The sequence below is a fragment of the Serpula lacrymans genome (genome assembly GCF_000218685.1).
Source record: "Serpula lacrymans var. lacrymans S7.9 unplaced genomic scaffold SERLAscaffold_6, whole genome shotgun sequence".
Taxonomy (NCBI): Eukaryota; Fungi; Basidiomycota; class Agaricomycetes; order Boletales; family Serpulaceae; genus Serpula; species Serpula lacrymans.
This window is the reverse complement of record NW_006763295.1, coordinates 1,512,677-1,537,774: the sequence shown is the minus strand read 5'-3', so window position 1 is coordinate 1,537,774 and position 25,098 is coordinate 1,512,677. Positions and strand designations below refer to the sequence as shown.

The window sequence follows — 25,098 nt, the reverse complement described above, 5'->3', positions numbered from 1 at the left end:
AAAGCGACTGGTTGGTACAAGCCGCCGAGGAACAAGTAGTTGTCAACCAAGAGCTCAAGGTGGGAATGATGGACGTTGAGGAAGAGTTCGAAGTCACAAGGGCAGCAAGACCGAGAGGGTTCAAACAACTAGCATCTGAAGAAGTAGCGAGTTGAGTGAGGGTAGTCTGGCATTGCGAGGACAACCTATAACCGAATATACATTATTATAACTGCGGTGTGCAATGCAGAAGGTACTCACGATTGAGCAGAGGCGAGACCAGCGCCTGCGATGAGAAGAGCGGATGCGAAGAACATAATTCGTTAGTACTGATTTTCTTGAATTTAAAGGGTTGAAAGTTAGCAGAAAGACTGGTGAGGGTAGTAAAGTAACAAAGAGGAGGAAATGTTTTGGTGCGCAGTCAACGGCTCTTATATTTGTGTAGTTGCGACCGGCTTAATCATCCCCGTCACTGCATGCGCGGAGGTCTCACCCCCGATTTAGACAGCTACTCCACACCAAGTCTCGGCACTGATCGGCTGTGCCATTCACACTTATTCTCATGCCCTACCCTGTGACTTCCTTTCTTTAGTTCCAACTATGCACAATGATGGAATCTGAATATTCAATTCAATATACTGTGGTCTCTGCTGTGCCATTTCGCCTTCACGTTGCCAGCCTTTGTTTCAGCCTTTGTCGTAATGTTGCATAAAAATTGGAGTTTAGTCGCAGCAGTTGGCAATGCAACCATTCGCAGCATCCAGAGCTCCACATTCCTTTTCGCACGATACGCATCTAGCATAACTTTTGGCTCGAGCGCCGGAGAGACTTCTGCAAGAGGTAGCATCATGGATAGCAATGGCGCTTGAGCTTGAGGATCAATCTGAAACGAGCTGTGTACCGTCGGACAAGGTGCCGTTTTTTCTTATGTGCCCTTTAAATTAGTGTGACAGTACAATGATCGCAGCTCTTCTTTGTTGCTATACGTCCATTTCGAATTCAATCGTAAGAAGTCAGAGATCAGACAAGTATTCAGATTCAAGTATTATGATCATGACTCGGATGGCAACTACACTTTCTTCGTATCACTTTCTTCACTGATTCTTGTGGTGTACTACGGAAAATATCGATGAAGATGATTTTTGGGATCTGAATCCCGCACACAACCTTGGGCACTGTTCCTTTTTTTCGCCTTTCAAGAAGGGAAGTCCTGAAAGGACCAATTTCACTGCGCCTTGGCAGTGGGCCTGGGACAGATCATGCATAGATCATGAGCGCTAGGTGCCGTTGCGCATTGTGCCCGTGCCCGGGTCACATCTTTTTATCACCCAAGTCTAAGTTTATCATCTCACTATTTCTCCGCTCTCTCTTGACCGCGATGGCAATGGCATAAATCTTACAGTGACTTCCAGTGATAATCTGGAGCGGGTTTCAATTCTTGCTGAATGTCAATCAGTGCTATGCTGGGCGGCTCCGCGGGCGCCAAGTTCATTCGAATGCGACAGATGAATGATTGATTGACAGGAACCGCCTTTTGTTGGACGTTGAGCCTAGCCAAGCCCTCGGGAACTTGATTTCAAATTGAACTGGTCCATATTCTAACGAATTCATCAGATATCAACTGTGTTATCCAAACATATTCACTGATATACTTCGAATCCATTTACAGGGCAAAATACATGGGTCATGTCGCCAGCCATAGTATGTGGTCTCATAGGCATAATTCCTAGTGACACGTAATATTCACCAAAATATTGACAGGTCACGCCGCTTTGCACACCATAACCAAGAGTTCTTCCGATGGTATGGCTAGGGAAGACTAGACTTTGACTTGTTACAGGCCTCGAACGAATCAGAAGTGGCCTTAGACTCTGGCATTCGGGTTAAGGTCAGGGGCACTGGAAAGTCTGAGGCCGATCCCGAACTTTGTCAATGCCCACCTTCAAATCCACTACTATTGATGAATAGACGACATTGATAATCTTACACTAAGTAGTGCATATCTGGCACGCCAACATTCGCATTGTAAGTATAATTATTGCTTTTTCAAGTGGCTCAAACAGAAATTATCTTCAGCGTGGCATTTCTGATACTTAATCCTGGATCACAAATCAAGGCGTCGAACAAGACAACATTCTCACCCCGCATACAGCAATACTACTAGCATGAATATCGGTCTTGGTCTTGCGTTAGATGCCTTTGACTCCTTCAACGCGTCTTGCGCATCTGCCCCTCCATCAGGGGCATGCACCGCCGTTTCCCCTATAGACAGCGAGGGACGGGTAACGGGAAAGCGTAAATGGTGCTCGTCTTCCCAAAACGTAATGTACAGCAGTCGCCAATCACAGTATAAACGCGAATTGCAACCCAATCACACTTACGACCGAGCTCTGCCTAGTGGTCCAAGCAGTAATTCACGGCGTAAGAAAGTGCGTCGCCTGCAGCAACAGCAACAGGCAAACGCGTCTATCCAGTGCACAGAGTCGTCTGCTGCCCAATACAAGTTCGATTCTGCAGCAAAACGACAAGAATACACAAAAAGGAAGACGAACGGCGCGCATATACCCGCATCGTGCTCGTCTTCTCTATCTACCAATACCAATGTAAGCAAAGGTATTGATGGTCTTCGTCTTCCCACCTCGTCAGCAATGTTTCCTGTTACTACGCTGGATTCGATAACTCCAGAGAGCATAGCTTCTTTATTGGAAGCGCTCAAATCTGCTCAGATTTCAACTCACCAGCATTCTCAATCAACCGAAGGGTACGGCATGTCATATTTATCAGCATTTCCACCTACTCCAGTTTCATCTCTGCCATTCCCTTGTTCCCTTCCTCCCGCTACGCCTCCCTCACATAAACCTACTCATCCGGTCCCAGACATCGCATCGCATGGCCCCCTAACTTCTGACACTTCCCCTGATTCCTCCGTAATTCAATCTTCATCGCCAGAACTGCATCTTATTTATCATGGAGTTCCTCTTACGTATCCTCTTCGTACTCTTCCCGACGATCCAACTGTCCCACTTATTCTTCTCAGTGTTACGCACGCTGACCCGGGTGCTTATTTTCTTGTAGGAGCTTGCTACAGGCGGACGGGTAGATCCCGTGCTGCGAGGTCAATAGTGAAGGCATTAATAGAAGCTAATAGAGCGGACGGAAACACTGAAAGTAGCCTTCGTCCCGCGATGCTTCTCCTTGCTGCATGCGAGCATGATCTTGCTAGGTCAGCTGTATCTACCCCCGAACACGATACACATGAGAACGCCGCGAAGGAGCTTCTTCGCGCTGTATACGGTGCAGGTGTTGATAATGCCAAGGGCATCCCTCCGGGACGCGACGCTGTAAACACCAATGCTCTTGGATTGTATTTTCGCGAGGAAGACCCTAATTTTTCTGCCCATGGACCCCATTGCACTAGTGCGCTACGTACCACATCACTTTCATCTTCCCCTTCGAACTCCATCTACTTTCCTCTTCCCTCCAATCTAATATCCACTCCCGGGACCCGACTACTTGCTCCTCTCACTTCCTCTGCCGGTACACGTATCCAAGAGTTGGAGCAGGTGATTTACAAGCTCATCTCCGAGAAACAAGATGCGGAAAAACGGGCGGATGAGGCTGAAAGAAGAGCCCATGACTCAGAGGGAAGGTTAGCAAACAATGGGATAGTGCCCACAGACACAAAGTATCATTTGACAGGATCAGGGAGTAAGCTCCGGGTGGCAGGGATGCAAGCACAGACAGATCAAAATACCTGGGGAGTTCATCAAGATAGGAACACCGCAATGGGCACGTGGCATTAAAGTCAACTTGATATGCCATATGTGCCTTTGACCTTTGGAGTCAGGCGAAAGTTTCAAGATTTTTGGGGGGAGCTGACAAACTTCTAAATTGCATGAAGGCCAGATTATTCAGTAAAGGGGCTTGACTAGGGGGTTGTTTTGAAGTCAAGTCAACTCTTGCTACTGAGTACTCGGGTCACCGAACTGGTTATCGTTTTGCGCGTGGACGCTCACACAGGTTATTGAACTTTATCGCCATTTTAGATTTCTCCATCATTCATAAAGCAATACATTTTCTCCTCGGACTCTCACATACACTGTCAATGGTACCTAATCATAGGTCAACTTTCAGCTTTCCACATTCAAACACATAGCCATCGCTCCAGAGATAACCAGGATGCATCATTGTTCCCGATATTTCGTGACAGTACACCGGTTTTTTTGTTACCATACATTAAATTATGATTCATACCGGGGAACTTCGACGTTCTATCTTTACACCATCCACATCTTGGTTGTGTTGGAAACGAGGACAGACCACTCAACACATTGCAAGCATCGTGACAGCTAACTTGTCTGAATATCCATGACCATTGTGCAACCCGAGACACAACTGAAAGGCTGTGATATCCTCGATCTATCAGAGTTACTTCTTTTGGACCAGCGCTGACCAGCTCGATGAAGATGATAACGTTGGAATCGCGGTCCGCTCGAGTCACTTATCTAAGGATAATGCTGTCGAATTAAAGGGCGAAACAGAAAAGTAAACAGAAGACCTCGTGTTTACTTCTCCACATTGCAGAAAACGTGGTTTATAATGAGGACGCAACATTGAACCAAAAGCTTACCATTATCACATTAGTTCAGACAACAGTACTGCTCCTGATTCCCCGTGTTCGTATTCAACGGATCGGATCATTGTGATAGTTGTGTCGACCTATCGGACCTATATAAAAGTTCCTTTGTGAGGATGATGAGATATCTATATCATCTGCATGGCGCCAGTTCTCGAGGATACGCCTATTTCCGAAACGGATTGATCTACCTACGTGCGTAAATGCATATTCGATGGCGTCGGATGCTTAGTCTTTGAGCTTATATTGCATCCTTTGTGCAGACATCCATCGAGCCTGATGGACCAGAGGAATCAAAACTGTACATGTTCTTTATTTGGATTAGCTTGATGAACGCCTTATAATGAGCTTGGAGAATACTGATCGCGTGCCTTATAAGATAACAACACCCCTTACTCCGGTTAAATGGGTTCAAGAGAAGTTAGCGCAATCCCAATGACAGAGATGGTGATGATATCACTTGACGTAGGTCCATGAACTGAAGGCATCTCCGATGGCGTCGTGGCAAACAGAAGGATTGTACAAATGAGAATTTTATGAACGTACAATAGATATATACACCGGAGCTCAACAACACAAAGCTCCAAGCTCTGTGCAACACAGATTGGGTCGAGTGTACCTCGGCAAGAGGGATCCGGGGTGATCAAATGACGCTGTAGGATGGAGATATACGGAACGGACCTCCAACACGAGTTCATGCATTAAACTGTATCAGTGATCATTAGTACAGGAGATCGTCAGAGCATGGAAAAAGAGGAAAGCTCACAGCACTGAGGTATGATTCCGCGACTATACGTGCTCGCGCATTGAGGCTGAGCTTCATTTCGCTAATTTCCCTGTCTACTTCTTCCATAAATCTGGGGAAAAGGAGGTGCTAAGTAACAAAAGTGATAGGCAAAATGGGAGATACGCAACTGAATGATAAAATCCACAATTTTGTGCTTTAACATAGTTTCCGCGTGAACGTGCGTGATAAGGAAGGAAATATCATATCCCTGGTAGAAGTCGATGAGATTATCATTTGCACGGATTAGTTACTACTCACTGGGACCGGCTTTCTCCGCAGCACCACGAAACTCTCTGCTCTCTGCATCATGAATCGTGTAAACTTGTGACAAAGAATGCGCTCGATCTCATCCGCTTGCTTTATCTTTATGCTCATACGTATCGAATTCACTGAGGGCTCAATGAGGACACGTTCATTCTCGTTTCGAGAGATAGTCAGAGGGTTGAGTAACACTTCCTTCGATCCCCTGATCGTTGGAAGAAGAGTTAGCGAATTAACATACGATTACAGGTAGATAGCAGACCTGGCCTCAACTTCTGGTTTATTGTGCCTTTCAACGACCTGTCTATGGTTAAATCGCAGTTGCTCGAGTGATCGGATGATATTCCTCACCTGAGACGAGAAATTCTCTAAAGTAAGTGCAGCAGTAAGAGTAGACCTGACTGCTGCAAGATAGGGCCTCAGGACATTGGACTGCAACAAAATAAATGCTTTGGATCTGGATCTATGTTATGTAGCTCACCATTGTGATGAGGGACGAGTACGCTAAAGGGATTATAGCGGAGTTCAAAATAAAGTAGCGTACAAATCTGGACGTCGCGCGTTTCTTTTTGGTAAGCGCGTTCTTGCCAAACTAAAAATTTTGGGTATTCCGCGTTCAACCAAAAAAAAAAAAAGCATTGTAATGGCTGTCGCAATCGCTGTATGGTGCGTGTAGTATTTTAGGACGGTGGTGACTGCAATACTGACTTTTCTCTTGTAGGAGTGTTATCTTAGAGTCTGGTAAAAAACAGCTCGTCGTTCCTCAGAGCGACCTTCGAATCACGAACGCGGCTCTTGGAGCAGAATTGGCTGACGGGACTGGCAGAACCTCCATCAAGCTGGTTTACAATACTCCTATTGCTTTGGACGATGACGATGACGAGGAAGACGCGCCACCGCAGAGTACGACCATTCTCTGCTCGTTGACTGCTGGAAAGGTGCGATCAACATCAAGTCTCTTCGATATCAGAATTCTATATAATCTTTTCAAAGATCGAGCAATCAGCCGTGGATATCATTTTGGAACGAGATGAGGAGTATGTTTTCGAGGTAGTGGGAAAAAAGTAAGGGTTCACATTGGCACTTTAAATTCGCGAATATAGTAAATTCAAATATTTTCAGCACTATTTACCTCACCGGCAACTACATTGGTGACTTCTTCTCGTTAACGAATCTATGAAGTACGACGCTGACGTACTTGTGGATTTAGATCAAATGCCCCCAGATGAAGCACCTTTTGGAGATGAGTCTGACTCTGATGATGAAGGCGCGTTCAACCTCGAGGATGTAAGCTCTGACGTAGAAGCGGAAGCCGATGATTTGGACTTGGAAGATGATGCAGAGTGAGCACGTTTTAGAGTGTTATGTTTCATATATTGCTGTTGACCCTTCCCCCTCACCAAAGTCGGTTCGAAGAATTGTCGGAGGACGATGTGCCCAAATCTTTGAAGCGCCCCCGGGAACCTGAAGCAATGGACACCGATGCAAAGCCGGAAGAAGAGAAGTTATCGAAGGCGCAGAAAAAGAAGCTGAATAAGAAATTGAAGGCTGATGATGGCAAGGCTGTTGCAGCAGGGGCTCCTGATGAAGATGAAAAGGTGGAGAAAAAACAGAAGGATAAATCTAAGAAAGAAGAAAAAAGTGAGAAGAAGGAAAAGGAGGGTCAGAAAGCAGCAGGCACTACGCAAACGCTCGCGGGTGGTCTCAAGTTCAGGGATGTAAAAGTGGGCACGGGCAAAGCTGCTAAGAATAATGACCGGGTTGGCATGAGATACATTGGTAAGCTCACGAACGGAACTATTTTTGACAAAAACGTGAAAGGAAAACCAGTAAGCTTTTGTGGTCTTCTCTTGAAATATTTTGATGCTAAAATGTGCATAGTTTTCTTTCAGGTTAGGGAAGGGAGAGGTTATCAAAGGTGAGTTTTACCTTTCACGTGATGCAAGTTTAATTTCTAACAATTCGTTTTTGTCAGGCTGGGATATTGGTATTGCCGGTATGCAAGTCGGTGGTGAACGTGAATTGACTATCCCAGCAAAACTGGCTTATGGTAGCCAGAAGATCGACAAAATCCCTGCCAACTCGACTTTGGTCTTCGGTGAGTGGTTTCCGCTATTGTACCATAGCCATTCTAACGTTTTCCAGAGGTCAAACTTCTCGAGCTCAAATAAGGCAATGTAGTTCATCATCTATACATTCATGATACATAAAACTCTACGTTCAGGAATGGGTTTGCAGATTTATAAGTAAAGTATGAGTTATGAGCGTACATGGTTTAATATGCTTTCAATGCTAGTCTTTGTTCGAGCTTTGATTTTACGGATCCCCTCCACTCGTGCTCCAGTATACTGTAACCCACCACGTCAACATATTGTCCAGGTCCATCTTTCCAGCGCTCACGCCATCTAAATTCTTCTTTGCTTCCTACAACGTTCTCTACCCAACCTCGCATGGCTATGTTATCCACTCCGGTGTCAAATGTCACGCGATGTAAACTTTGGTTTTCGAAGGCAAATGTGAGCAACGTGTACAAGGCGTCCGTAGCCAAGCCTCCGCGGTGATATTCTGGCGAGACCAGTATTCCAATACTGCATGCATCGTTGAGCACATCGATTTCCTTCAACGAACATGTTCCCACAAATTTTGAGGTGGTATCGTTTTCGACAGTGTGGATATGAAAGTTGATAGCACAGCTATCTTTTTCGTATTCGTCTCGCCTTTTGCGAGCATCCTCTAAAGAGAAGTTCGTGGGGAGGAAACGCAGGTAACGAAGTGTTAAAGGATGCGAGCGAAGGATGGACACGGCTTCGTCGTCAGCGCTGTCAGGTGGTACGAGCCTTATCCGTTTCGTGGAAGATATTAGAGTTATTTGGTGTATTGCCATGTCTAAGATGGTTGTGAGATAGCTAACCTAGAATTTCGTAGTAATTCAATGTCTAAATTGGCCACAACTTTAAAGCGCATAATCTCCTCTCCATCACCCGAGGACGATTTGTAAAATTTTCGTAACTTTACCCCATGATCGAAGTAATTAATTCTTAGACCTCCATTTTTATCATAAAAACACCATTTCTCCACTTCCAAAACCCTGACGTACCAAGTTAAAATACTATTAGCGACCAGGGTTTACTCACAGGTATACTGTATTTGAAGACCCCTTTAAGCTTGGTTGAAACTTGAAGAGTGCGAAAATGATTAATGCGGTGTATTTGCACATATATAGACAACAACGCAGTAACGGCACTGACGGTTTGCCAGCCTTGTATCAGCTTCCTAATTCAACCAGAACCCTTAGCGTTGAAAGAGTAATTATTCAGGGAATCTGTGGGTCAAGTATCAGCTGGTTGGGAATATAAATGCCATACACGGTAGGGATAAATGACAAACATGCGTTGTTGGTGTTACTGGTAGAGGCTATGGCGCCTCCCATCCGATGTAGTGCTTATGAATTATGAGCATCGAGAACCGAATTCCTTGATAACAAGTTTATACTGCGCATTATGAAACCATAAACTCCAAGCTCCTGCAAGCATCTCAGCGTGGTGGTGACAGGACCACCCGAGTAGCTCGTACATCAAGTTCGCGGTGCTCTCTCTCCATCCGTTCATTAAGAATTCGTTTTTGGTGGTCTCGGGCCGCAAAGCATGTACTGGAAACTGCACCTGATAATCACGAAGTCCAATTGCGATTGATAGTGTGCGCAGCCGTGTCGTAGATCATACGCTCTGTACTGGGCTCACGTTTCGGACCATGATTTGCGTAACTCACCTCAAAGGGCCTTAGAAAATTCTGAAAGTGCAGCAGCGCTATACACTCGCACTACCGCTCATCTCCGCTTTGCCCAACGCCCAGAAACATTGAGCAGGTGATTGAGAAGGTTTCCCTAATGGTTTAATTGCGGTTATGAGCCTACCGCGACCAGTCCAGCCCATATGAGTCCTACACACAGGGAACAATTAATACAACAACAGCGTCTCACCTGAACATAGAAGCTGAGGCTATTTTGGAGTATCGGGAAAGCCACCACCTGTGAAAGAGTAGTATCCTTAACGAGTGATAGTAAATTACCAGCTTCTCTCCGAAATAACGGAGGCGTGACTGAGCCAATTGGTGGATATTTCGCCGCAGGTAAATCAGGATATTTCATCGATGACGCTAGACCATTCCTAGAGAAGTGGGAGGAAATCCCAAAAAAATTATATCCAATAGGAACCCTGGCCACTCTAGCGTTAATGAAGGGATGTCAGGGCTGGTGACTTCGTAGACTTGGCGTAAATGTTATATGGCGTGCGCAGGCCCGTCTGGACAAAGGATTTGACCAGAATTCTCTTGAGGTGGCATACTGATCTTGCGATAACCCTTGTGCATCGTGGCGTGCCGGAATTCGGTAAAGAAAGCACCACGATCAACACCAAGATGAAAGTCCGAAGACACGACCACTAAGCCAACAGGAGACGGAAGGGGAAAATGATCTCGCTCAGATAACAATTTGTTCTGTCATGTGAAACGTGACGGTAGTGGACGTATACATTTCAGGACGTTGGCTGGGAGCAATATTGCAGCGTGTTGAAGGCAATACTATACGTCTTGTGATTCGAAAACTCATGTTTAATTTGTTGACATGACGGTTGGGACCTATGATATCCTTTTTGGCGGTCAGCTGTTCGGCAGATACGATTGTGGCCGTCCACGGGCGGGTCGGAGAAATTCTGTCTGCGCTGAATGAAACAGAGCTTCAGATGCGCATACCGATATGTCAAGCGTTTTAACTCATACATACGTTCATCGACCGGATTTTCTGGAGCCATCGATCAACACGCCGCAAAATTTTATGCGGATGTGTCCATCAAATACTCCTCATGGGCATGAAACAACCCTAGCTGCAATAAATCTGACTCACGACACTCCACCAACTGCAGGCCATGTTTTCGGACCTGAAATATATAAAAAGCGTTTTGAGGTTTGGAAAACTACCCATTCGCCCCCATAACAGTGGTTAAACTATAAAAACAGATACTCCCCCTTGCTGAATGCGCCGTATCCACTTGACTTTATAAATCACCCACCGTTTATTTCAACAGGCATGCTTTTTGTCCATCATCGTTGTTCGATATTACATGCCTTGGGGGAGGGTTCATCGACGCCACTGGCATTTTGACAAGAAAGCAGCGAGGTCATCCGTAATCCTTCTACGAAGGGCCCCTGAAGCGACATGTATTCCTCTTCTCGGGTGAAAAAAAGGTGAGTCTTCTGGTCAACTCTTTAGATACTACTCTTCAGCAAGAGGGCATGCTTCGTTACACCAGGAGTCGAGCTTGGACGACGTTGGCTCTGTTCAAGAGCCAGAATGCTGATGTCTACACGATTTTCTATGATGGGGATGTGTGTATCCTTGGTCTGGAGCACTTCCATCCCATATGTACTTCAGACACGTACCCGCGTTTACAGGCTTCTGTCACAGTACATACCATGGGAATGGAAGAAGCCCTAGACCATGGTACGATTACTGCAACCATCATAGAGGTTTATGTCATTACTTCTGGATGGAAAATGCTGGACGGAGCTCACGCCTTCAGGTCAATGACCTTTGACTGTGGTCATAATATTGCATAGTGCATCACATTGGGCTATCCCAGTGACGAGGAAGTTTGCATTGGGCAATGAGGGCTGCAGATAATAGGCCAGAGCGCTTCAAACCCTGTTATAAGGATGATTTGCAGGATGAGCGCTTGTTTACCAGTGGAAACTGCACAGATCTCACAGCATTTAAACTGTAGATGACTCGCCTGATATGATATTCTCTGCACGGGGAACGCTTACTTTATGAAAACAAGATGCACTCATAACGATGGGCAAGATAGAGGGCGGTAATTTACCTCACAGACGGATTTCGCTTTGCTGTCAGCCGGCGGAAGATCGTTTGCGTGGCTGTTTAGGTGAAGTTTGTATGCGGCGTACGTACTTCGCTCCTTACCGTCATGTCATCCCATTCACTTTACTTCGGTTTCAATCGCATTTCTTGCTTTCACAATGTAGACTAACATCACTGCGATTCCGACCGTATTGGAACAGGGAGCCATTGCATACACCAAAATTACATTCCTAGGCCAATCCATCATATACACCTCGCCTGGAAATCTGATCGTACTCTAGCTGGCAACATTCTTCTTTTCTTCACAACAGATCTCGTCCAAGAGTTTAGATTTGCCAATGGTCTCAGCCATCTAGATAGTTCAAATACTTGTGAGGCGATGGCTAATGCAATCTCATCAAGCTGACCACTGGAAGGACCAACCTGCAGCTTATTGTCACTCAAATGACCTATCCACACTGCCATTTTCTTGTATGCCTGCTGAGTTTGAATGGGAAAAACCTTCGTATTTCCTGTTTCCGCCTCAGTACCAACATAGTCATGATTCCACTACAGACGTTGAATCCATGGCCTTAGCTCGCTCGAATAAAGAGGGTCAACGCGACTGTAGACCTGCGCATTCGGGGGAGACGTGCCGCTGGTTTTAAGTTAGGTGGGTTTCAGTCCTTGATACGTTTTGGTATTTGCAATAGGCTTTTAACTTAGCTTTTCGGTTGACGTTTTCTAGAAGCGCCACATGCGCTCTTCGAAAGCAAAACACTATTTTGCATTCTTCAGAAGATTCCTCCTTACTCAAGGTCTCGGTGTTCACACTTTATTGACATGGCCCTGGCGGACCATCTAGTATGGTGTAGGAGAAGAACAGGCCCATTTCCTGCGTCTCCAGTCGTTCGTCTGTCGCACTTGCTACTGTATATCCTCGCACAAGGCTGGATTTCTCGGTCAAGCTTCAATGTACTAGGATGAAGTCAACTCCGCGAACTTCCTGCATGTCCGCCGCTTATCAAAATAGGCGCCATCGTTTTACGATGTTGTGCTCGAACGCCAGATTTCGATGAATATATCAAATCACCTCGGCAGAGCTAGAGATGCGGCTACTGCCAATTTTCTTTGCCGAAATAGTGAATCACTCAACTTCGTCAGTCTTTTGAAACACTTAAAATGCAATGATCACCACCTTGCCAACGTCTCAAAAGATACGAGTTTTTTTTTTCATGTGTAATTTTCAGAATCGCGATAGTTCCCTTTAGATATCACTCCCGAACAAGTATTCAGTCTTGCTCTTTTAATCGTGGAAGTTGTTCTTGATTTTGACACATTTACTTGTCAATATTATGTTACAGCGTCCCCTACTTCAGGTTTTGCATATATACCCAACGCTGAATATAGTTTAACAAGCTCTTAACTGAAAATGTGCAAATGCAACATGATAAGGACTTTCGATTACGTAAACCTAAAGGTATAGTTCTCCGTACACATTGGTTCAACATGGCGCACGGCGTCGCAGATTTGTAAGAAAGCAAGGTGAGTTGCCCCCTTTATTTCTGAAATCGTCCCGGTAGGGCTTTGAATTCAATGGGACTTTGTGAGAGAGGAACCCGTCATCGATATTGTTTCCTACAGTACATACTGTAGGTAAACCATGTTAGCAAGAAATCGATCAGTGGCAGCTTTGACGTATTTACATGTCATCCGGGTGGGGATCGCCGGCTCTGTATATTCCTGGCACTCTGCACAATCATTTCCACAGCCAATGGCTTAAAACTCTCTTCAGCCCAAACACTGAGACCAGCTTCGCTAAATGGGATCGAGTCAGCTATGACAGTGAACTCCAAAGCGAACCCGGTAAGTTACTTGTCACATTGCTGATGAAGTAGTAGCATATACCGTGACACAATTTGATGATACGGGCATTGAGACATCCTTCTTCCTGGATATTATCGGGTCATCCTTGACAGTTTCATCTACGGGTAGAATGAATGAGCAGAAATTTGTGAAATATAGGGGGCAATCAAGGCTAAACCCTTGCGAGCTTCCGGTTCAAGAGTACCATCGACACCACGACGGAAATGATTCATTGGGCCGAGTAAAGGTGGGATTCAGAGACTATCACTGGAATCCCTTGACGGTGGAAGCTATAATCAAGAATGTTAAGGCACACTTCAATGATTAGATAGGGTGCCAACGGCCACCGTGGGGGGTCCGTGCTTGAACAATCAAAATAGAAGACGGATGAAATGATGACTACTGACAGACGAGGTGAGTCAAGTTGAAGTTACCGAATGCACAAGGCCTCAACATTATACATGGACGGAAAAGTCATAATGCTTTGAGTCATTCTGCGCTGGAAAACACCACATTCGAAACCACCAAAGTAGTTAGAAGGTAGCCAAAATGATGATGGTCATTATTTGTGTGAAGGATCCCACGTTGAGATGAAACGGTAGCGGTGATTCGCTGCGTGGAAACGGAGATTGTCAGGGTAGACAGCCACGAGTAGGATGAACGCTGGGGCAACAGATTTCAAGCAGGAAAAAGGACCCAGACTTACGAGTCAGGTAGCTGCCCTGAGGCCTAAAGTGCAGTACCGGCCTCCGAGAGTGTTTTTACCGTTGAGTGCGCCCAAAACAGAAACAAATATTTCACATTGGGGCTGAACCACATCCAGAAAAAGTGTCCCGGGTATATCAGATCTGGATTCAACGGGTGTCTTTCCAACGTGGCCAGGAAGGTAAAAATTGACGGTATCCAAGATTGGAGCACTGGCGTGCAAGCTGTCAGCGAGTTATCGATGCATCAAATCGCAGCAGTGTGGTGGCCGCGAGGAATGTCACAGTGAATTCGTTTACACCTCTCTGGGTTCATTAAAGGTGGCCCGCCAAACCCAGTCCACTGGCAACGAACCAAGCAAGCTCGAGTCGGAGTATCCGCTTTCCTGGATTTTTAAGGGCAGTGGTTAGGCGTAAAGGACGGTTCACGATGACGATCAGGCGCTGGGACCCTTGCGAACTTACAGGTTACCGGTCGACTGGTAGTAGTGATAGTAGTGGTAGTGGGAGGAGGCCATCACGGTCAAAGACAAGGGGTCTATCACGAGGGACAAGTTCCTCTCGCTATTTCTTCTATTTGTCCTGCTCACGAAGCCTTGGTCCAGTCAGTTCCAGGGATTCCTAGCCGTTCATGAAAACTTCTGTAGCCCTGTGGAGACATCATGTCTCCCTTTCAGGTCAGCACCATTTGCTCTATCAGACACATAAACATTACCAACCTTGGGCTCTGCTCTGCATCCAGCGCTTCTGCGTGAACCCTGTGCAAGCGAGGATTGAGAACTTTCGAAGATGGTGATTTAATGTTTTGCATTCATCACAGGGTTTCATTCACTGAGCGTGATGAAATCGCAAGCCAGCGTTGCGTTTCGGCCCTGTCTGGCAACACGAGTGCACCAGAGTTCTACTGTATCTCGGTCAGACCTGCTTCCACCCCATATGCACTTCCGACGAATGTCTTTCTTTCCAGACAAGAGTGCAAGTACATACCATGGGAATGGAAGAAGGATTTGACCATGATACAGTGAACAGCTGTGCACTCTATGTCTATTGAGGAAACACTCAACTTCGAGTTCAAGTTGACTGTGACCTTGTGCATATTTCCTATTTGGACAATGTAGAAGTACTGTACTCACATTTAAGCAGTTTCGAGTCTCTTGCAAGCCACGAAAGTGAACCCCAGCGGCGGTTGTTGGACAAGTTCCCCGCAAGCAAACACTTTCGCACTGGCAGACCAAATGGCGGAAAGCCTGGATTGCATGCAATCATCGATCCACCTCTCTTTCGAGTTGTACGACAGCTTTTCGTACATATCGAAGCCTCGCACTGGGGTGTACATGCCGAAAGTATTCAAGGTGAGTTCCCAACAACGCTCTGAGCTTGAGAGGAGATTGTACGCATTCACATTCGAGAAAGGTGCATCGCTGGCAAGCTGGAGAAGGGAATTTGAGCTTCATCAGAGGGCAGTCGAAATCGATCTTCCCGATAGCAGTCGATCAGGAAAGATACACCCAAGCTATCTATTTTGACGGCGCACTCGGACCCGGAAGATGCAAGCCACTACGTGTTGGTGGGAGAAAAGTAAACAAGTGCGGTACGTGAAACCGGTCGTATTGGCCCCTTGTACGTTAGCCAGAATCCTCACAGAGAGCTTGCTTATGCAGACGCTGGTTCTGAGTCTGCTGCTGAACAGTGGTTCGTACCATACTACCACCCGTTCACCACACAAGCGTTCAAGTTGAAGGTAAAGGTTCTGGTTCATCGAGGCTCATTGTCGTAGGCGGAATTATTTGAGGCAGGCATTGTGTCTACGTACCGGGAGCAAGGCGCGCATGGCGGCGATTGTTTGCACATGCGCAACATTCCGGAGCAAAGAACTTGTGCTGCCGATGAACTATTTTTCCATTAGAGAGTTCTAGTTGCAGAATGGGTGCAAAGCAACATATACTCAGCTCTCACTCTTTCGCGCTCACACCACATCTCTTGGGCATGTTTGTGTGCTCTGTTCAAGTTGTTGGCGTTCCTTTTTGTTTATTGTTCTCCCTTTACTGGAAAACACAGACGGTGAAAAGGAGGCTCCGCTTCGGCCAGAAAAAATGTATACGACGGTAAGATTTTCTGAATATTCCCTTGAATGACTTTTGTGTTACAGAGCACTTTTCCGTTCTTTACCAAGCAGTGCGTCTTCTGAGGATCTCGAAAAACTGCTGCTACAGCCATCGCAATATGCCGATAGAAGTTATCGTGATTAACGATGTAGTCACTCAGCTCCACGATACGTCTTGACGTGGCATACATACAATACGCGCTGGAAGGCGTGTTACCCGACAGGAAGCCAGGATGGCCATACTTAAAGGAGTATATATGAATCATTGTGCTAGTCCAGTGGTTGGAGCAAGGAAGGACCATGTGCTCAGACGTCACGGCTAGAGAACGTCATTCGTTTACTTCTTTCCTGCTTACTCCCAGGAACGTTACCCCATGTATGTTAACTTGCCCAATCCTTCCGTTCCCTCAGCTTTTATAGTCCAGATTTTTGCAGCACAGTTATCATGACGCTATTCGTAGACCTTCCACGATCCACTCCCTCAACTCCGCGAACTTGCACAAAATCGCGGAATCAATATAGACGCCTACTGAACGCTCATTTGTTCCTCCATTCATTGAGGAAACCTATTAACATCTAAAAGGTCTGCAGGAGAATTCATCATCACGTTGTCATGGTCAAACAATACTACATCAGCGGGCAAATCGATATATGTGTCCTCTACCGATATACAGTCTATGCCCAGCGCCCAGGAACTACAGGGTGAGATGATGACAAGCCGCCATCAACTGCGATATTTTGGCCATTGACGTAGCTGGATTCGTCTGGGGAAAACTCCTTTCAGCAGGTGGGTGTGCGCATGAGGTCATATGTGACTCACCAGAAGCCAAAAACAAAGCCATCTGCGCGATTTCTGTGCGTGTAAAAGTTCAGCTGATGATTCAAAATACGAGTGTTAATTGTATACCTTCGGCAACTCCGAATCTGCCCATGGGGTTCAATTGACCAAGTTTGCTTGCGTTACCTCGTTTCCGAGCATAATCAAAAGCATCCTTTGTCATATTCGTTTCGATCAAACCCGGACATATACTATTCACGCGAATGTCGCTCTTTTGAAGCTGATAAACGCTCGTTTTGGCAATAGAGTTTACTCTGCATGCCGCTTAGAAAGTATGTTAACCAACATTTGAGAATATACTCACGCTGCTTTACTTGCGCTGTCTAGGTTTGAGGTCAGTCACGAAGAGTGAAGTGTCGAAAGAGGACCTTACAATCAATTGTCCCTGCCCCAGAACGCAAACCGGCCACTTGGATGGTGTTAAAATACACTTGTGATAAGTTGACTGGAACTCACCTGATGCCGTTAAGATGATACTGCCACCACTATAGTCCTTTCCTCCCAGTGTTTTGACCTGCTTCATGGCTTCCGAGCCATACTTCACCGCCAAAAAGGTACTACACAAAAAGTTGACTTGTGAAATTTCTGGAGCAGGTACAAGTAGGAATAAATACGCACGACAAGCTATTTATTCTCATGCTTTCCATGAAATCCTCAGCAGTGGTATCTTGCAAGATTTTTTTACTGGCAAAGCCGGCCTGCCTCGCTGTTTATTATTGGTAAATGCTAGGGGAAAATGAGACACACGTTTGCGAAAAATACATCTAGCCGCCCTTCGTCCTGTATTGCTTGATTGCAGATCGCTGCTATTGCAGCATCATCCGCGGCGTCTGCTTGTATAGTAGTAACCTACACAAAATGTGTGAGTAGACAATGTTAAGCGGGAAAAGGACAAGAATGACCTTGACATCCGGGTATGCCTTCTGAATTGTAGATTTCAAATCTGGCAAATTGTCCGCTGAGAAATCCAACAGATAAAGATGTTGCGCGCCTGATATTCTGACATGTTAGATGATAATATTCCGATGCAGGTATGGTATTGTAACGATCATACCTTCGTGCGCAAATAACAAAGCAGATGCACGTCTAGCGTAACGAATAGAACATGGTTGACACGGTTGCATATGTGACGAAGAACACAGCTTACCCTATTCCATGCAACGAACCAACACCTGTAACGATACAGACTTTGCCCTTCAAGCGCTGACCACGAGGGGTTTCGGATAGGTGAGACTGGATTTTGTTGACTCGAGACAGAGTCCGCTGGTAGTGCTCGTCAGGGTTAGACGTTGGGAGTTTGTAGCTAGACATTTCAGAATTGCGGTTTACGAGAAGGTTGTATACAAAACCAGTTATTGTCCAGCTCCGGTAGGTTAGTTCACAAAACAGTCATGAGTAAAAGGCCCAACTCGCTAAATTGGCGCTGGCAACCGGATTCTTTGCACCTGTTCCGGCTGAAGCACCGGCTTTCACTTACAGTAAGCTCCCCACATGTGAAATGATCACTATATATTTGTGATGCTAAAGATCGAAGTAAGAACTACTATCAAGAACAGCGATAGGACATATTGACAGATAGTCACAGTATTAGTACAATAATAGTCACTGATACAAAATATCGCCAGATAATCTGATTTTTCGGGAGCAGAACATCTCATCTGCCTGAGATAAGATTTATCATCGAAAAGAGCTATGAAAATGACAGACAGGCCCAGTCGGAGCCTACGCATCCTGGTAAGGATCCGAGAAATCTCGCTCAGGGAAAGAACTAGTGTTGTACGGATAGTCAGCAGTATAACCGGCTTGTGATAGCCACGGAGGATTCACATCGGCTTGGACGTGATACGGGGCATGTCGAGACTCCGTGGGGACATACACACCTGAGCGGGATAGCTCCGAATGGTTAACCTCGGGCATGTAGGAGGTAAGACCTGATGACGACGGACCTGGGGTGGAAGATGAAGGGGGCATAAAAGAAGACATCAGCCGTCCAGCATTAAACGAAGCAGTCTGCATTTGCGCATCACTGTAACCGGTAGGAAAGTATGGCCCTGACGTCTCATTCGATGGTTGGGGATAAGAACGGTTAAGGTGTGTATCTGGAGGATATGGGAACTCGTGCGAGGTATGATCTTCAACCCCGAGCGAAGATGCATAGGGACGTCTCGCAGCAGAAGTGGCTACATTATCGAAGATGTCGTTGGAATAACGCGATGAAGACGTGGGAAGGGAAGGATATTCAGGATATGAATTTTCGGATGGAGGAAGCGGTGTCCCACCAGACGCCTGGCCGGGGGGGTGGTATAGCCCTGTTTGCACTCGATTGAACGAAGGTGAAAAGGTAAAGGCCGGTGTTGTAGGGGCGGCGCGTCTTCTCTTCCTGACAGGGGCTTTGGGTCTCGTTGGGCGCCGATCAAAGGAGAGTTCAGACGTAGAGAAGAGAGGTCTTTGTCCATCGTCAAGCCTCTACAAATATACACATCCAGGTGAACGGGACCAGCAAGAGAAAATAAAGGAATTAAGGACTCACTGGAGCTACTTCCTCCTCTTGTGTGTCATCCATGTTATTACGGACGAATTCAACGGGAAAGTTGTTTGTCAGATGAGAATCCAGCGCTGGATATACAGTTGATAAGGTTATAAGTATTTGAGGACCCTGTGGTGTTTTGAATGAAGTACTGGGGAAACATCGTGAATATGTAGGCCATATAAGATAACTTTTCGAATGCATTTTCTGGAGGCATGATTCATGGAGACAATGGCGTGTTCCCTCAGATGGAAACGCGTAAACCTGCACCCAAGGCTGAAACCCAAGGAGAGGTCAAGCCAAATGTGATGGTTCATCCAAAGCACATTTTGACACTCCGCCACCGTGACCGTGGCTTCGTCTGATCACTTTCTATCAGATACTCAATAACTCAGACGCCAGTTATTCTGCAGCATGTCTTCGAGTATCGAACTGATCAATCCAAAAGCCGAGAGCGTCCGACGGGCTGCAGCATTGCAGGTAAGAATTCCGTACATTCGGTCTGCATTCTTTGCTGAAGCATCGCTTTGCGTAGGTCAACACTACCGGGGCGATGGGACTCGCGAACGTGGTTAAGGGTAACCTCGGTAAGTTTTAAATTACACTTTAGTGAGGAATGAACTGATCCCATCTCACTAGGCCCGAGAGGAACGTTGAAAATGTTGGTGGACGGGTCAGGTCAGATCAAGATGACCAAAGATGGGAAAGTATTGTTGTCAGAAATGCAGATTCAAAATCCCACTGCTGCTATGATCGCTCGGACAGCCGTAGCTCAGGATGACCAAGTGGGCGATGGAACCACCTCGGTGGTTCTGTTGGTTGGAGAGTTGTTAAAACAAGCAGATCGTTACATCTCCGAAGGCGTGCATCCGACCGTTATTGCGGAAGGATTCGACCTCGCCAAAAAAGAGGCCCTGTCCGTTAGTGCATGCCTATTTTCTTATTTTGCTCATCTCATTCGATCTACCGATAGTTTTTGGACACGTTTAAACAACCTTCCAACCTGGACCGTGCGACCCTCATAAACGTTGCTTTTACGTCGCTCGCAACAAAGTTACATGCGTCTCTGGCCAAGCAGTTGGCAGCAGATGTTGTTGATGCCGTGCTAACCATCCGGCCACCCCCGCCCTCAACAGGTGTGTCTTTCATTTGCCATGAGGGTCCCACATACACTAAAATTTTGTATCAGATTCTACGGATCAGTGGCGCAGTCCTATCGATCTCCACATGGTAGAAATAATGAAGATGCAGCATAGGACAGCTTCTGAAACTCAACTTGTACGTGGCCTTGTAATGGACCATGGGGCAAGACACCCAGATATGCCTAAGCGAGTTGAAAATGCGTTCATCTTGACGCTGAACGTCAGTCTGGAATACGAGAAAACGTGAGTGCTAGGAGGGTGTATTGTGCGATGTTGTGTATTGATAAAATCTTGTAGCGAGGTGAATTCTGGATTCTTCTATTCATCGGCCGAACAGCGTGAAAAGCTCGTGGAATCCGAAAGGCGCTTCGTTGACGAGAAACTTAAAAAAATCGTGGAGCTCAAAAACCAGGTTTGCGATCAAGATATAGGAGGGAAAGAAAAAAAGAAGAGCTTCGTCATAATCAACCAAAAGGGTATCGATCCTCTCAGTCTAGACATTCTTGCCAAGAACGGGATTTTCGCTCTTCGCCGCGCGAAGCGACGAAATATGGAACGGTAAGTTCATAAAATCTTAGCCGATTACTTTGTCCTGAATAATGGACATGCAGGTTACAGCTGATCTGTGGCGGAGTAGCTCAGAATTCTGTTGATGACCTAACTCCTGATATCCTCGGGTGGGCGGGACTTGTTTACGAGCATGCTCTGGGCGAGGAGAAATACACATTCCTAGAAGAAGTTAAAGAACCGAAGAGTGTTACCCTGCTGATCAAGGGCCCAAACGCACACACAATTCAGCAAATTCAAGATGCATTAAGGGATGGCCTCCGTGCTGTGAAGAATGCTTTAGAAGACGAAGCGCTCATACCAGGTGCTGGAGCGTTCGAGGTTTCATGTGCCGCTCATTTGAGTGGCCCTGTAAAGAGGACCGCCAAGGGACGAGTCAAAATGGGTGTCCAGGCTTTTGCTGATGCTTTATTGATCATTCCCAAAACATTGGCGCAGAATGGAGGTTTTGATGTTCAAGATGTCGTCGTCGCTCTACAGGTTTGTAGTAGCTCTCCTTACTATTTCCCTTCTGACAGTTGTCCAGGATGAGCAAGCCGAAGGAAACACTGTGGGGATTGATTTAGAGTCGGGAGAGCCATTTGACCCCAGCGTAGAGGGAATCTGGGACAATTACAGAGTTAAGAGGCAGATGCTTCACTCTTGGTAAATTTGTATGCCGCATTTCATAATGTTCTGGTCACTGATGCTTTCATTGTAGTTCCGTCATAGCTGTGAATCTCCTTTCAACAGATGAGATTCTTCGGGCAGGTCGTAGTTCTCTAAAACCAGATGGACAACAGTAGATTTAAGTAGTCTGAAGTACAAGTATAACTGTAGCATTTCTAATGAACCTCGGTGATGTTTTCAACTTCCCCGTAACTGTTCATGTATTTGAAGTCTTCAAGAAGCGGGCACAAAGACTACAGTCCAAATTATATCCGATTTACAATAGGAAGCTTGACATTGGTAAAAAAAAAGAAAATTGATGACAATCTAGCAGAACTAATATGTGGAACTAGTGTAACATGTCCAGTGAAATGGAATTGGTCAGTGGAACAAATAAATAAATTTGTTGTCCACGCATAGCGTTAGCAGTTCAATCCGTAGAAATATCAGAAGAAGTATCCCATCCCGCATTATCCCATCCCGCATGAACAAAATTTGGCGGAGAACTGGGATCGTCTGTACAAAAAGTAGCCGATTTCTGAAGATATTGTGACATAGGAGTGGCAGGAGTATTTTTCCAAGGGACGACGGCTGGGAGCTCCGAATCATAAACGACGCGAAAACGGGAGGCCATAGACTCTATTCTCTCGTCCTCTTCGGAAGAGGGGGTGTCATCTGAGGCAGGAACAAAACAACTCGATGTATGATCGGTGTTTTTAACGGCTACCTTAAGAGCTCCGAATGAAGCTTGGCGTTGTAATACAAATTTCGAAGAATCAGTACAATCCTAAAAAAACGGAATTATGGTCACATTGACGGAGTAAAGTTTAGAAAAAAAGCGTACCTGTTCTTCTAAAGAAATACCACTGTGACGATTAGCTGAGAGCCACCCAGGTATCGGGGCTGAAGAGGACACAGTTGACGCATGGATCACCGTTTCGTCTTGATATCGTGGTACCCCTCCTTCTCCAATGTCAATGATATCAGGGCTATAAAAAGAGCTGCTTCCTTCTATACGATCTTTACGGCGTGTGGTGGGTCCCGCATCGATTGGTGATCTTGGTGTTGATGACCAGCGGCGTCTAGCGAAGTTGATCGGTGAAGGCTTGAAGGTAAGAGCACCAACAAGGTGCTTTGCGGTAGCTGTATCATCACTCGAGCGAATGTGGAGCCGATCCAGACGTGGCGAAGCAGATGTTTCCACAATGATCGGCAATGCGTCGTGTTCCTCAGGAGTAACAGGAACCTCGTTTTCCGATTCTGAAGCGCGCGGTGGACTTCCGGTCTCACTCTCATCTGTCGTTAGTGATATATCGTCGAGGAAGCGAGGGATCCACTTTCGCCGAGCGAAGTTCAAGGGATTAGGGCGACACAAGAGACTGCTACCCATGCCTTTGAATCTATAACTGGGCGTTCCATCATATTTGGAAGGAAGGGGGGGAAGAAGGTCATCGATGTCCTTCTCGACGTGTGACAGGCCGCGTGGCCTTTTCGTCGGGGGTTCTTGAATGTCAGAAGTGCCCTCATCTGTCCGCTTTCGTATCGGAGATAATTCGTGTCCATTGTCACCAGGTAACTCCTCATCAAACTTTGCACGGGACCCCTCATTCCGACTCTGCAGCCAAAGTTTCACCTTCGTCCTTTCAACGGCTCTCTGTGCACGGGAAACACCACTTCGTAGAGAAGAGTACTTCTTCCTAACAAATTTGCCATTCGTGCTTGCTTTCTTGCCGAACCTTCCATTTGAATCCCGAGGCTGGGATTGTACAGCTAAAGATTTCGGCTTGAGAGGTTTGTCCGGCGGTGGTTGCGTTCTCCTCGGAGAGGAAAGTCGTGGTCTTCCTCTCTTTCGTTTTGGGGGATCCTCTTCTTGTGGTGTATTGGCAGACAACTTGGGTCTACCCCGCCCTCGTCCTTGCGTGAGAAGCTCTTTGGCTTTTGCTGACATTTCAACTCTAGGAGCGGGGTCTACTTTACGCCTCTTAAAAGAGCGCTCCTCCACAAGAGCACGACGTTTATATGCCCTGGCTGCCATTGCAGCGGATGCAAGTTTGCGATCAAGAGTGGATAGTGCTTTATGAGTGATGCGACGAGAAATATCTACTGAGATACTCTCTTCTCGAGGTGTGGAGTTGGAAGCTGAATTTTGACCTAAGACACGGGCAGGCCAGGGCTGAGCATATATTGCAAAATGCCGCATACATCTATGACAGTTGTGGTAGAAGGGTTCAGTTTAATATGTGGTAATATATTGAAAAATTTACTGCTTACCTTGGACATTCCTGTTTTTCTTTTCGTTTTCTGCCGCGACGAGGAGTTGTATCAAAAGCAAGCCCCCAGACGACTTTAGAGTCAACAGATATCACTGGTAAAACATTCGTGCAAGTTACACATGTAGGGAGCGGCTTCCCGTCCTCTCCCCTGGGAACTTCGGATTTAGGCACTTCCATACTAATGGGTTGAGTAATTTGGGACGAAGGGCGTGCACGCAGTACTCTGGCCTCAGAATCATCCACCGGCTTCGCTTTTTCTTTGCCTTTATCAATACTGGGGGTTGGCAAACGCTCCGACTGGTCCTTCAAGGTTTTGGTAATTCCCACTACAGAGGAGGACCGAGCAGATCGCGAAACAGCCTCCTCGGACAGCTTTTGACGTCTGGTTGAAATAATTGACCTGAATGGTGTTTTCATGCTATCGGGCGTAGTTCTGTTTATCCGACTGGATGTCGATGGGGAGCTGCTGGACGGCGCAGGACGGTGAATATCAGGGTCAGGGGTAGCGAAAATTGCTCTTTGAGAAATGGAAGGTGTAGAAAATGGATGAGACGATTCGCGAGATTGAGCCAACAACTTTGACAAGCCAGACCCTTCTGCATCGATCTCCATATCATCTTCATTGTCCGCCACGTTGGCAAGGGGTTTATGGGTTTCCTTTTCTTCGTCCTCGCTGTCATCCGAATCATCATCCTCTTCTTGAACAATAGCATACACTCCACGTCGTGTCCTCCGCTCATTCACGTTAAGCGCTCCTTTACCCTTGGGATCGGCCTCGGAATCACTTATATCACTGTCTGACACAACTGCGACGGATTCGCATCCTGATTCCACTTCACCATCAGAATGATCTGGGGCGTATCCCCCCTTCCCGTTCTTTTCGCAGGTTTCGCATAAGCAGTGTCGATTTCTGTA

At 46.3% G+C, this 25,098-nt stretch overlaps 9 protein-coding genes across 9 annotated transcripts; 3 read left to right on the top strand and 6 right to left on the bottom strand.

The window, feature by feature from the left end:
• Positions 1-1,952: 1,952 nt before the first annotated feature.
• Positions 1,953-3,782, top strand: SERLADRAFT_415117 (uncharacterized protein; the record flags this gene model as incomplete). The annotated part of the gene is made up of 2 exons (XM_007317664.1): positions 1,953-2,004; positions 2,056-3,782. One exon carries the CDS (start codon positions 2,145-2,147, stop codon positions 3,780-3,782), a length of 1,638 nt encoding a protein of 545 aa, XP_007317726.1.
• Positions 3,783-5,145: 1,363 nt separating this feature from the next.
• On the bottom strand, positions 5,146-6,180 carry SERLADRAFT_466005 (uncharacterized protein; the record flags this gene model as incomplete). Its single annotated transcript, XM_007317663.1, has 7 exons — positions 5,146-5,321; positions 5,383-5,472; positions 5,531-5,610; positions 5,661-5,868; positions 5,926-5,963; positions 6,015-6,095; positions 6,145-6,180. The coding sequence occupies 7 exons, from the start codon at positions 6,145-6,147 to the stop codon at positions 5,183-5,185; spliced, it is 639 nt and encodes a 212-aa protein (XP_007317725.1).
• A 2,664-nt stretch (positions 6,181-8,844) lies between these two features.
• SERLADRAFT_465998 (uncharacterized protein) lies at positions 8,845-9,878 on the bottom strand (the record flags this gene model as incomplete). Its single annotated transcript, XM_007317662.1, has 3 exons — positions 8,845-8,985; positions 9,051-9,186; positions 9,237-9,878. The coding sequence occupies one exon, from the start codon at positions 9,808-9,810 to the stop codon at positions 9,565-9,567; it is 246 nt and encodes an 81-aa protein (XP_007317724.1).
• A 2,942-nt stretch (positions 9,879-12,820) lies between these two features.
• Positions 12,821-13,518, bottom strand: SERLADRAFT_465993 (uncharacterized protein; the record flags this gene model as incomplete). The annotated part of the gene is made up of 4 exons (XM_007317661.1): positions 12,821-12,940; positions 13,011-13,164; positions 13,221-13,332; positions 13,390-13,518. 2 exons carry the CDS (start codon positions 13,455-13,457, stop codon positions 13,224-13,226), a joined length of 177 nt encoding a protein of 58 aa, XP_007317723.1.
• A 1,606-nt stretch (positions 13,519-15,124) lies between these two features.
• SERLADRAFT_437330 (uncharacterized protein) lies at positions 15,125-15,610 on the top strand (the record flags this gene model as incomplete). The annotated part of the gene is made up of 3 exons (XM_007317660.1): positions 15,125-15,174; positions 15,228-15,436; positions 15,498-15,610. 3 exons carry the CDS (start codon positions 15,125-15,127, stop codon positions 15,608-15,610), a joined length of 372 nt encoding a protein of 123 aa, XP_007317722.1.
• Positions 15,611-15,905: 295 nt separating this feature from the next.
• On the bottom strand, positions 15,906-16,361 carry SERLADRAFT_387798 (uncharacterized protein; the record flags this gene model as incomplete). Its single annotated transcript, XM_007317659.1, has 1 exon — positions 15,906-16,361. A coding segment is annotated over one exon (175 nt), but the record flags the coding sequence as incomplete, so codon positions are not given.
• A 324-nt stretch (positions 16,362-16,685) lies between these two features.
• Positions 16,686-18,437, bottom strand: SERLADRAFT_465990 (uncharacterized protein; the record flags this gene model as incomplete). The annotated part of the gene is made up of 11 exons (XM_007317658.1): positions 16,686-16,952; positions 17,009-17,041; positions 17,096-17,280; positions 17,331-17,349; positions 17,400-17,435; positions 17,483-17,583; positions 17,645-17,724; positions 17,774-17,875; positions 17,929-18,017; positions 18,081-18,112; positions 18,174-18,437. The coding sequence occupies 11 exons, from the start codon at positions 18,335-18,337 to the stop codon at positions 16,864-16,866; spliced, it is 930 nt and encodes a 309-aa protein (XP_007317720.1).
• An 85-nt stretch (positions 18,438-18,522) lies between these two features.
• Positions 18,523-19,895, bottom strand: SERLADRAFT_465986 (uncharacterized protein; the record flags this gene model as incomplete). The annotated part of the gene is made up of 3 exons (XM_007317657.1): positions 18,523-18,906; positions 18,973-19,492; positions 19,557-19,895. The coding sequence occupies 3 exons, from the start codon at positions 19,755-19,757 to the stop codon at positions 18,749-18,751; spliced, it is 879 nt and encodes a 292-aa protein (XP_007317719.1).
• A 1-nt stretch (position 19,896) lies between these two features.
• Positions 19,897-22,699, top strand: SERLADRAFT_465982 (uncharacterized protein; the record flags this gene model as incomplete). Its single annotated transcript, XM_007317656.1, has 9 exons — positions 19,897-20,033; positions 20,089-20,140; positions 20,193-20,473; positions 20,527-20,689; positions 20,743-20,938; positions 20,993-21,253; positions 21,307-21,742; positions 21,789-21,907; positions 21,963-22,699. 9 exons carry the CDS (start codon positions 19,968-19,970, stop codon positions 22,045-22,047), a joined length of 1,659 nt encoding a protein of 552 aa, XP_007317718.1.
• Positions 22,700-25,098: the final 2,399 nt, after the last annotated feature.